This window comes from Phycodurus eques, chromosome 8 (genome assembly GCF_024500275.1).
Source record: "Phycodurus eques isolate BA_2022a chromosome 8, UOR_Pequ_1.1, whole genome shotgun sequence".
Taxonomy (NCBI): Eukaryota; Metazoa; Chordata; class Actinopteri; order Syngnathiformes; family Syngnathidae; genus Phycodurus; species Phycodurus eques.
The window spans coordinates 22,173,951-22,187,018 of NC_084532.1; the positions used below are offsets into that span (position 1 = coordinate 22,173,951).

At 40.8% G+C, this 13,068-nt stretch overlaps 1 protein-coding gene across 3 annotated transcripts in view; it reads right to left on the reverse strand.

The window, feature by feature from the left end:
* The window catches only part of ncanb (neurocan b), a 149,287-nt gene that overhangs the window by 77,402 nt on the left and 58,817 nt on the right, over nt 1-13,068 (reverse strand). For all 3 annotated transcript variants that reach the window (XM_061684629.1, XM_061684628.1, XM_061684630.1), the window contains exon 2: nt 8,316-8,407. In XM_061684629.1, the coding sequence (XP_061540613.1) occupies nt 8,316-8,397 (82 nt within the window). In that variant the 5' untranslated portion in view covers nt 8,398-8,407. The remainder of the gene's footprint in view (nt 1-8,315; nt 8,408-13,068) is intronic.

Sequence of the window (13,068 nt, forward strand, 5' to 3'; positions counted from 1 at the left end):
GCTGGAAAACTTTGTGTGCCTTCTGTAATGCCCAAAGCCACTGTAATAGGAACGTAGTCATTGGTGTTGAGGAAAAATGTTGAAGTGACACATCTCAACTGAGAGACAAGCTTTTTATGTCAGGGAGGAGCTAGGTTTAGTGGAGGTACCGTAGAATCTTCACCTTGTGTATGGACGAGCACTTCAGGCGCATTTTTATTTTTTATTTTTTTCATTTTATTTTATTTTTTTAAATCAAATCATCTGGAAGCCGTTTATTTTATTTTTAAATGTTGGAAGATGAGTTTGAAAGGATAGTGTTTTTGGATCATAATTTGTCTTATTGTGGTGATGATAAGGTATATTGAGTGATGAGGAAATCAAAGAATTTATTGTTGTGTGTATAATGTTGCCAAATACCTGCATGGCTTCGCTTTGGCTATTTTATTAGAAATGTCCTTCGCCTGTAAGGACACGCCCCATTGGTAAGCTGTAACATTGTCACACAATCCCGGAGGGAGGTTGTACAAAGCAACATTAGAGCTTATCTAATACACTGACTAATGAGTGAAGGGGAAAAGGAATGGAGAAAAACATCAATAGGGTAAAGAACAAGGAAAGGTTGCACAGTAGGAGGAGAAAATGAGCCCGCTGCACTCTCAGTGCGATGGGTTCCATGTTACATGCAAGGACAGTGGCCACTCCTGTCTGTAATGACATGTCACAAGGTGTTGGTTTGAAATACAAAAACATGGCGTTGTCTCCCATTTCCTGACAATACAATACCACTTGTGACGCGTCAAAGAGGATTTGTGTTCAGATGCCTGCCTGTTCTTTAACAACACGGGGATCTTTGAAGTGGAAAAAAAGGAAATAAGCTCACAAATGACCATTATTATTTTTGTCAGGCCAACTATTGCATTGGATCTCAGTCAGGGTACTTTTTATTAGGGAGAAATTAAAACGTTTTTCTACCTTCCTACAACCATACTAAAGTCGTTAAGCAAGCCTCCCACCCGAAGATAGCTGGGATAGGCTCCAGCACGCCTGGGGAGGATAAGCAGTGAAGAAAATGGATGGATGGATGGATGGATGGGTGGACAAAGAGGTGGTGAAACCACAGTATTAAATACTACAAACCAATATCAAAACTCTGGAATTTATCCTACACAAGGCGTAAAAACAAAACAACACAAGAGGCAAACAGATGTACTTACATTCAACAACCCGTTGAACCAAACGGAAAATAAAAGCAACTACTGACTAGAAATACTTGAAAAAGAAATGTTGACAGAGTGATGGCAAGCAATGAGTAGTGAGCATTGATCTGACACCTTCCTCAAATCCTAATTACCCAGCTGATGACAATGGGCAGCAGGTGCGGTGCCATAGGCTCTGCAAACCAATGCTAACAATGAGGACTGGAAAAATACGGAAACCTGCAGGGACAAACAGGAACATGACAATTCCAAACAGTCTCCAAGAAGCTGTATGGAATTGCCACATTTAAATGGGATGTATAGTTTGGAGTCTTCTGCATATAAATGGATGAAACATTGAATTTTCTGATGATGTTACCCAGAGGGAGCAAGTTAAAGAAGCATGGGATCCAGAATGGGTCCCTGGGAGACACCATAAAGACACAGGGGCAAGGGATGGATGGATGGATGATTCTGAACCAACCTTCCTGCCTAACTACCTGCCTGCCTTTCCTACCTTTTCTACCTTCCTTCTTACATCCTACCTAGCTTTACCGATCCACCTACCTACCTACCAACAAACCAACCTACCTACTTATGTACCTACATACCTACATGGGAAACACTGAAGTGATGAGGAAAGAACTCAAGAGAAGATGATGGAAAAAGCAGAGAATTGCTCTTCTGAAATGGCAGACGGCGTGATAAGAGTGACTTTGCGGTGAATTTGTGCACACACACATACACGTACACACACGCGCACAAACACAAACACACCACATCTTTCGGAGTCTATAAGACACTGACTGCTGCCTCTCTATTTGCTTTGAGCCTCTTGAGGACGAGGCAATGATCTTTGTTTACCACACACGAACACTTGTGCGCCCTCTCTCTGAAACACAGCCATTGACAAAAGCGCAATAAAGAGCCGTCCTGGAAGGTTTGGAGTCAACTCGTGGAACAAGGACAGGTGTGTTCCTTTTCCATCTGAGCTCCATCAATAACGTTTAATCCCTCTGCCATATTTTTGTCAGCGCTCACCTTATACTCGCACACCTAACTTTGTGTCGAGCCAAATAATCTACAATGTCACTCACATTCCACTTGTGCGTGCCGTATGGACGTTTATCTTCAGTCTGGCAAGCTGCGAGCCGCACAGCCAAAATCCAATGAAATTAATTTGCAAATTCCCTCCAGAAATCAGTGAATTACATGACTGGTGAGGAGAAAACAAAAAACGCAGCGCTCTTCCTCAGCAGTGATTAACATAAACTAGTGGGGGTGGTTACTGCGAGTGTTATAAATCTGCATTTAGATGGAAAAGTTATCATGAGCCCTAATCCCTCGAGATACCGGCGTGTTGCCTCGGTGACAAAAGCGGGACAAGAGCATCATAAAAAAATACATTAAAAAAAACTCCTTTGGTACGTTACACTTTAAATGTTAACGGGGTTTTTTTTGTGGCCCTCCGAGTGCACCGGGTCGGCGCGGTCAAACTGTGGCTCGGCTGTTCTTATTGTGGTGGCGCTGCACGCTTCAGCGAGCCGTCACTGGTGGCCCATCTGTCTTAGCGTTCGAGGTTTCTGGTATTATTAAAAGACGCGTGGGAGCCCTTACGTGTCTCGCGCAGATGCAAGGTGAGTACAAATGGCATTTTAACAGCCGCGGGAGCACAATTACACCCGATGTCTTGTTTTTCCCCATCTGTGATTTTCACCCCAGACCAGCTGAGTGCATCCTCTCCTGTTGTTTCCACTCTACCGCAGACCTGATGAACTGTTTACTGTTAATTGTGCAACATTATAACTGCCTTGCTGCGATTGGTGGATAGCCAGGAAATGACAGCCAATACAATGCAAACTCGGATCGCAGGCACATTATGTCACGCTTAATTGGGGTGTAACTTAATTTGTGCTTGAACGCACCCTATCCATAATCACTCGTGATAATAATGGTCAGCAAGGTATTCATTTAGTAATATGTTGATTATTGAGGTTATTGTTCCATAAAACTGCATTGCATCACAGTGAAAGAGAGGTTTCCAATTACGGAATTTCAGAAGACTCACAGGAATTTGGGATTTTGTACAAAAAATAATTCAATGTAATCAGTAGAAAATTCACATTTATATGGGGAAAATTGTTTCATACTGAGAGGTGGAACATTTTCATTGTACAGTGGTGCCTTGAGATACGAGTTTAATTCATTCAGCGACCACACTCTTATCTAAAAAAAAAAAGTGTAATTTAAAATATGTTTCCCCAAAAAACGATGTTTTTTTTTTTTAATAAGAAAAATAGAACTCTAAAATATTGTACTTCAGTAATGACAATTAATAGTAAGGATAATTAAATAATATATAAAGAAATGTAACTTTTTTCACATTTGTTGCTTCGGTTCAATGAGCATTGTGCTGCTCCTTGTGGTGTGCGTGTCTTGGCCACTTGGGGACAGTATAATACAGACATACAGATATATTGTGCAAGAGCTGGTCTCAGCTTGCAGTAGTATTAGTAATTCTGTGCTATGATAAAGAATATACTGTAAGCCTTTATGCTCTACGAATGTTGTTATATTAATTGTTTTGCGCCACCATTTGTGTTCAAATAGCCATTGCTTCATGGGTTATAACACGGCAACACCGATGCTATTTGTTAACCCATCTATGGTGTTTCCCGTTATTTGTTAGCATTAAGATAACATGCTTGAAGGCCAATGTTTTTTTTTTGTTTTTTTTTTATGCACGTGTAATTATCTTTGTTTAGGTTGACAGTAAACTTTAACTGGAAGTGGCAATAAACAGCTTGAGGTCTTCTTTTTTGAAGAATTGTTCACCATCTGCCAAACTGCTGCCTGTTGGGAAGTGAATCGAGTTGCATTCACTGCCACCATACAGCGCTCGTGTTTCACAAATTTTTGCTCGCAAGCCAGAGCAAAATATCATCGGGACAACTTGTGTCTCGAAACACAACCCTAGCCTCCTATAAACACTGCAGAAGAAACAAGGGCCTATCGCACACTGACTCACACACACTTAGACCTACACACATGTGCGTGACATGAGGAGGGTGGCCTGTTCAAAAGACAAGATCTGAGGCAGCGCCCTGTATAATGTAACTTGAATGAGAGGAGACGTTTGATCAGCACTCAATGTCTCGCTGCAGTGCAGCTGCTTTCGCCGGATGCACGCATTTAATGTTGACACGAGGCACGCCAACATCCAGTCCGCAGATGACCTCGCGTGTGTGCGGATTCACATTGCCCGTCGACACGCTCCGCCGGGTGGACGTCACGCAGGGTTTGGGTTCAAACAGCATGCAGTCGTGCTGACATTGTCTCATGTAAAAAAAGAAACTTTCAGTTCACCTCTCACAACCAGCCAAAGAGCATACATTCGCTGAGCATCTTTCTGAGCTTTTCAACTCCCAGCGACTGACTGATTAAAAGGTCTGTCTGCAGCTCTCATCTGTGTTGGTGCACAGCAGCGACTCAAAGGGAGGCTGGTGCCACCGTTTGCGCCATCTGAGGCGAGACGATAAAGTTAAAACCTTGTGCGCTGCGCAGTCAACACTTCAAAATCACAAACATGCATAAACATCCCAAACATGCCCTCGCAAACATCATTCCAAACGTGGAAAGTCACATTTCCACCAAGCAACACAGTTTACAATGCTATTTTAGGTGTACTGGGTACCAAAATAAGCCGTCTGTACCACATCACTTTTAGACACCTGTCTGTTAGGGCAGTATTTCCCAACCTTTATTGAACAAAGACACATATTTTATATGTTGGGAAAAAAATCTCACCACACACCACCAAATAAAAATGTCACAAAAAGGTGGATACACACGCGATTTATATACCTTTGGCCATTTAGCCCCCGTCACTATATGTTGCTGGCATAGCTACTGTAGATGAACAAAGATAAATTAGGCAGCAATCTTCCAACAAGGTTTCTTAAATATCCCTGATCAGCATTTACCATTTGAAAGTGTACCCTGTGAAACTGAGCTGAATTTTTGTGTCTGCGACAATATCTCTTTGTTGGGTTTTGTGTGAAAGGCAAAAGCAGATTGCTGCCAGTTTTTTGAGGATCTCCTTATAGTTGCAGAGTTACTCAGCCCAAAACAAACAGAGAATGCTTCACTTGGCAAATGCAACGCTTCTGTTTGTGTTCTACATAGTGTGCGCGGTGCCATAAACCAAACCACCTGGCGCATGTAACCGCAGGGTTTTCAAGAGTTGCGTTCTCATCACCCCTCTGCCTGGGACTCTGGGTCTCGACTCGCAATGCCAACAAGTCTGTTTCCTTTTGTTCCTTCCACCAAAAGGAAACGACAACTTTGGATGCTGCTGACAGCGCCAAGGAGTCGGGCACACTTGCAGGAAGGAATTCATTTCATAGCACGGCTGTGAGGCAGGCTTTACAAAACTTAGGGTGGAGGTTTTTTTTTCCCAATACTTTAAACCAAGGATGGACATCTTTAATCATCATGAGCCCACTAATGATTTATACTAACCACCGAGAACCGTATTTTGCACCCAACAGCCATAGGAGAACTACAATATATGGTAGGAATGGAACAGTACTCACTAAAACCAAGTACCGTTTGGTACACTTAACAATACACCCTTATGCAGGGACGTGTACATATAGACCACTCGTGATTCTCATTGGCCCTTTTGGCCTGGATGAGAAAAGTTCCCTTTTGCCTGGAGCCCTTTTTTTATGGATTTATTCAGCAATATTTACAAAAATAAAAATACAAAATATACCCTCTCTGTCATCAATTCCCCCCAAAAGTGTTTTGATATTTGAATTGTGGCCCCTGACAGACACATGGGGGCCCCTGGGCAGTTCCCCAGTTTTTAGCCCCTTTTCGACACCCCTGCAAGGTAGGCCTAACATTGTAGATGGCAAAGTGGTGGTACATGATGTAGTTTGTATAGTTTTTACATTTCAAGTTTGGCTGTAGTGCTGAAAAAGTTTGGTAATCCCTGCTGTGAATAAAAACGGATAAAACCTGCAAACAGACAAACAAGCTGACAGGCAGCAAAAATGATACGACAGCTAAGATAATCTTTGCGTGTGCCTGTCGTAACGCTGCCTTTATCAAAAGGAAAACAGTGTGCCACTGAAGTGCAAAAAATAATTAAATAAAAACTCTTCCTTGAGTTGCTGACATAATGAGCAGATTAAGATGGCTAAAAAAAGAAACTCAACTAAAAAAAAATAATAAATAAATAAAAAAGATCAAAGATTAAAAAGATGGATGAGAGAGTGGTGGTCCTCCCTCTTTGAAGCACTAAGCCGTCCAAACTCAGGGAGTAACAATCTCAGTGGCGGGAGAGCCGCGATGGTTTTTTATTATTGGAGCGAAATGGACCAAAAGACAGAAATGTCAAGATTAACTGGAGTTGTTTCCGTGTCGCTAATTGCAAAGCAAACGTCGGCGACCGAGCGATTACGACTGACGGCTCCGTCGATGATGTGACTGATGTCGGTTCGCTCGGCTAATTCCTCGTTCCGAGATGCACACATCTCATAAACAATGAACTGACTTGTTTGGGAGGAAAAAATGAAGGACGAGGACTGTGTGAATATTAAACTGAGTGATTGTTGGATGCCGATAAGACTTTTTTGAATGTAGTTTTATTGCTTTTCTGCCAGGAAGCCCTTGCCTGCGTTCCTTTATTACTACACAGTTGCTCTAAGGGAGTTGTTATTTTGAAAGGAAACATTATAGCTTGATCGACTTCTGCATTGGACACGATCAAATGAATGTGAGGCTGCACAAGCCTGCTTTGCTTTTCTTTAGCCTTGTTTTTATCATGCCACCACAGAACGGTACCGATACTACAACCAACTACTTTAACTAACCATCAAAAATGTAATGATCCCACATATTTTTAGTACCAGTACTTCTGTGCAGTTCAGCAAAAAATATGCAAAGTGTGCTTGCTAGAAGCTGTTTATTAGGCACTCCTGTAAAATATGTACAGTTTTTGGATGGGGAAAGAACTAAATCCAGACGAGTGCGCCTTGTGGAAGACTAAAGTCGAATCCAAAATACATTACAACTCCTGTTTGAAGCTTACACTATGAATCTGGCATCTGAAACCAAGAGAATTAAAGATTGTATCGTTGTATCCAGCCACGCCTCACAGACAGGAGATCCGGGTGTGAATCTCTCTTGGAACAACTCTGTGTGGAGTGTGCGTGCTCTCCCTTTGAGTTAATTCATTCATTCATTCATTCATTCATCTTCAGTTCCGCTTATCCTCACAAGGGTCGCGGGCGTGATGGAGCCTATCCCAGCTATCTCCCGGCGAGAGGCGGGGTACACCCTGAACTGGTCGCCAGCCAATCGCAGGGCACATATAAACAAACGACCATTCGCACTCACATTCATTCCTACCGGCAATTTAGAGTCTTCAATTAACCTACCAAGCTTGTTTTTGGGATGTGGGAGGAAACCGTAGTGCCCGGAGAAAACCCACGCAGGCACGGGTTGAACATGCAAACTCCACACAGGCGGGCCGGGATTTGAACCCCGGTCCTCAGAACTGTGAGGCAGATGTGCTAACCAGTCGCTCCTTTGAGTTACTTGCAGATTCTAAATTGTCCATAAGTGTGAATGTGAGTGTGTGTCATTCGTTTGCTATCTTGGCGTACAGTTAGCTATTAAATGGCTCTTTCGGAAATTAAGAAAACAACATGAAATTGCTCCCTTGTCCAAAAATGAATAAATGATATAATCTGGTAGAAAACATCAAAATCTAACATTTTCAAGTGTAGACTAAAAGTTTAACTAAAATCAATTTTAAAAACAGCAATAAACCAGATGATTCAACGCAGTGAAAAGCAAGGAATTACAAAAAGTAGTTTTCATGGGTTTCAACTGGCCAAAAATGGACACGATACAGTCGAAGGTACAATGTGATTAAAAGAGCTGAAGTTAGAAAATATCAAATCAGACCAAAAATCCTTATCCTTGGGAGGTTTCATTATATTCGCATTAACGCAACCAAAATGGTGTAAATTAGAAAAAGAGGTGTACGCAAAATGCCAAAATAGATCCCAGAGACTTAAGCGGATCCGAGTAGGGGGTGGGTGAAGTCGGGTTTGGACTCACCCTGGCTGACAGCGTGAAGCAGCAGCAGCAGCAGGAGGGGCAGCAGGTTCGGCAGTCCACACGAAGGCATCGCGTCGCACATCCTGCAAAGCCTGAAGGCGGAAAAAAAAGACGGATGAGATCAACATTCTTTGAAGGCGGTGGCCAAATGTCTTCCGATTGACAGCTCTCACTTCATTCATCATTGTGATTTACGGCTCCTTGTTCCGGTGTACTCCGGAGCCATTTTACAGGCTCCAGTGGTTATTATAAGCTAAAAGAATAGACTCGATTGGCTGCTACTGTCATGTTTCCTCTCTCTCAAGTGTCATTTGAACTATAGGCCATTATCCTTATACGTTAGAGGACAAGTAGCTCACATTTGGACAGTGAACGCTCACACTTAATGACATTTAAAGCCTCATTTTTTCATTTCCAATGTATTTCTTATCAGGACCGTTGAGTGAATTAACCAACTCGATCATGCACTGGCTCACTTTGATGCCGGCATTCCTTAAACAATGAATCAAAATAGGTTACAATTTTGTAGTTTTTTTTGGTTCTGTCTTGTTAGTATAAAAGAGACAACGGGGGCTTTTAAATGAATACGTTCTGCGCAGATTTAGTTTGAGAAGGGGGAAATTCCAAGTCTGTATTTCTTAAAGCACATTCCTCAGTGATGCTTACACTATTTAACAAATATTTCATAAATTAAAATGTAAAGAATACTCTCTAATAAGCCAACGAGTATTGACATACATCAAGGAAGTGTTTTGTAAATGTAAATTCTGACAAATAGTAACAAATAAATCTTTAATTTAGAAGAATTTTATCTGATTTTGTACGAAACAATCTGCATAGAGATCAGTAGAAAAGTACCACAACATATTTGGTGTTTTTTGAAATTCCTAAGTATTTCATTTTTGTTTTTTTGGAATTAGAAGAAAACTATTTGGGGATTTACTCAAAACTCATTTTTAAAGAAATGAATAAATTACTAAAAAAACAAAAATATGTATGTTAAAGAGGGGAAATATTGAATGCCCAAATTCTTTAAAAAAAAAAAAAAAAAAAAAAAGAAAACGTACATATAGCCAGTTATATCAATAATCTTCCTCCACAAGAACTTTTAGAAATTCAATCAATAAAAAATAATAATAATTTCAAATTTTTTTTAGTGGGGGGTATCAGCTGCTGGTGGATTTTTTCTATTCGCAGCAGGGACCAGCCCATATCCCCCACAAATCGTGGGGGTTCACTATACTAACTAAATCCTTGCAAGGAAATGCTCAATTTCAATGTTTAGCTTCTTGTTTTGTTGCCTGAGGTTGAGAAATATAAGGTACTCTCCATTGGGATGCATATTTGTTGAGCAATAAGCCAACATTGGTTACAAATAAAGGTTTGACTACTTCATTTTGTTTGGTGTCCAGACCATTATTCCAAAATGAACAAGATAACAACAATTTAGGTGAAATTTGGGAGTTTCCCGAGGCAAACTACAAACAAAGTATCTTTAGCTAACTGCCAGTGACATAACGTGACAGACAGAACAATTAAATGTTCTTCCACTCGATGGCAATTAACCTGTATGTCCACCTGTTCCCATTCATACAACAGAATAATAGCTTTGTGTAAACCAGATGGGGATTATTTCAGTATAAAGTGGTGCCTTGGTACAAGCTGAATTTGTACCGTGACCACTCTCGGAACTCAAAACACTTATTGAAATGAATGCAAGTGCTATCAAGCCGTTCCAGCATCCCAAAATAAACTCAATAAAAATGTTCTTTATGTGTTTTTTGAATTGTACTTTATGAAGACATAGATTAATAACAATTAAATAAAATATAAAGACATTTCTTTTCTAAATTTTTGCTTCAGTTCAATGGACATTGCGCCGCTCCTTTTGGTGTGCGCGTCTTGGCCACCTGTCAGTACAAAACAGACATAGAGACACATGCGAAGTGTTTCACAACTCACAAAGTAAGCTGCTGTAATATTCATCATTCTTCACAAAAGAAAAAAGAATATATGTACACATATACATGTATTGATGCACCACGTGTGTTCAAATATTCGTTTCTTAAAGGGTTATAGCACTGCAACATCGATGCTATTCTTTAACAGATCTAAGGGGTTTCCCATTTTGAGTTAGCATTAAGTTAGTGACAAAGCTATTTGGTTCTTTTAAATACATCAAGTGTCATTCTCCTTTTTTATTGTTTTTGTTAAAAGCAGACTTCAACATGGAGTGGCAATAAACACCTTGAAGTTTCTTTTTTGAAGAATTGTTCACTGCCAAAGTGCTGCTTGTTTTGAAGTGAGTTGAGTTGATTTCACTGCCAATAAGGAGCCCGGGTCTCCCCTCATCTGACGTTCTGGACAATTCTTTTCCAACTTTGTGAGAACTGTTTTGTTTGGAGACCATTCTCTGTTCTAGCACGGCATGCTGTTTGATGTGTTTGATGTGAAATAAACCCCGTGTTCTTCCTGATGAATAAACAAACATCCCAGCAGACACATTGCAAAATGATGAAGAAAGTCATCCGAGAAGAGTGGAAACTATTGAGAACCACCTCTATTTGTTTCCCCTACTTCCATAACGATATCATTCATATACTGCAATCATATCATATCAAGGCACACATGGAAATATGAAATAGATATAAAGAGGCTCCAGCCGCCTCAGTGTCTATTGTGTAGATAAGATGATATATTTGTCCACAGGACAGCGACCAAATGAGGTGAAATGAAGTCAGGCCCGGACGACCAATGGGGACCTGAAAGTAAATAATGAATGTGGGCTGACTGGAGAGACGTGGTGGGCCCGAGGGAAGGAGGAGAGAGCGTGAGGGAGGATTTGCTGTGTGGGATGGTGGCGATGCTGGACACCGATAAGCCGTGTCAGTTACAGCAGTGTAGGTCCACTTGCAGGTGCATGTGAGGACGCAAAACTGACTTTATCGGAAATGGGACCAGTGTCGATCTACCGCAGGGCCATTAGTATTTGATTCCCTGCTAAATTTTCTCAAATTGCATGCATTTTATACAGGAGTGGTTTTCGATATGGGTGACATGGGCAGCCGCCCGGAGCGGCATTCTGTTGGGGGCGGCACAGATTTTATTGCACAAAACTTTAATTCAATGTGACAAAAATGGAGTTAGCCCCCTCTAGTTCTCAGTGGCTCAACTATTGACAGTGGTGAACATATTTTTACACTTGCATGACAATTCATGTTAAACTGCCACTTTTCGTCACCATTAATAGAGTAGATTACTTTTACATTTACCGCTACATGATTTCCTATGGCTGGCCCACCAATATTTAAGAATAGATGATCCACGGTCACCATGCCAACGACAGACCCACTGCGTTCCTCATTACAAGCCAGTGTACAATCCAAATGATATTCAAGCTACTGTTTTACGGTTAAGTGACTACAAAATTGCCGCTTCAACTCTTGCAAACGAAAATACGAGCACTATGATAGAACAATTAGGACAAAGGGTAAAATGCTCTGCTGATGGTTTAAAAAAAAAAAGCTAATTTGGTAATTACCCTCAAAGTTTTCTTTGTAGTGAAACAACCAGAGCAATTTTACTACTTTGGATTGTTGTTGTTACTATGCTTGATCATTGAGTTTGCACACTGATTACATGTTTTTGCCGCCTCGCCACAAGCCATCGAATCCCTCCGAAACAAATGAGCTGCAACAAATGAACCTGCACTCCACTGCCACTTAATGATTACTTAAAGCCCCAGAGGATAATAAAAGCTATTGTACCTCCCAGATTGGACTGGTGCACTGAAAAGAAAAAAAAAACCTCTTATCTGTGTGGGTTCTTCATAATAACAATCTGTTTTGTTATCCTCTTGCTAGATTACGTTTTTGGCTCTCGAGCTACAACCACTGTTTCAAAAGTAGCATTTTATTTGTACCTCACAAGTTAAAGAATTGTTAATACCAATGTTTTACACCTCCATACAGAGGCTAAGTGGAACCAGAATCAGAATCATCTTTATTTTGCCAAGTATGTAAAAAAAACACACAAGGAATTTGTCTCCGGTACTTGGAGCCGCTCTAGTACGACAACTTTTGAGACATAAAGACATTGAAAAAGACAGTCACTGAGCAATAAAAGGTTTCTAGTAATGCCGGTACAATTTTTATTTTTATTTTTTTTTGACAATTGTGCAAAAAGATGCAGAGTCCTCTAGCAATTAGAGCAGTTTGAATGACTAATATAGCAATAGTCCAGTGCAACGAGCATTGCGCAAAGGGCGCCGAGACTTCAAGGAATGTATGCAGTTTAAAGTGACTAGTAGCCTGCACAACACCCACATGCAAAAATGATGCATGTGATCATCTATGGAGTCATGCATTAGGCTCTCAGACTTTCAGACTGCCGTGTGAATTCTGTGAATGGAGCATGTGTATGTAGATTTGTCTATATTGTTACATAATGCGATGTCCCGTATGTGAATCGACACACTGAGATCATGTGTATACGGGATTGGGCATGTGGATGTTATTATTTGCGTCAATGTGAATTGGTTACATTATGTACGGAGTTGACATATATATGTTTCTATTTGGTTTGCGTGTGGGTGGGTGTGCACGTGTGCGTGCGTGCATGTGTATGTGTGTGTGAGGACGAACAGAAATTTCTTAACATTGTGTACGTGTAAATGAACAGACATTTGTAACCTTTTTCTTTACTTTTGAGTGAAACACTGCAAACAGTGATAGCACAGTTTGCATAAGGAGAC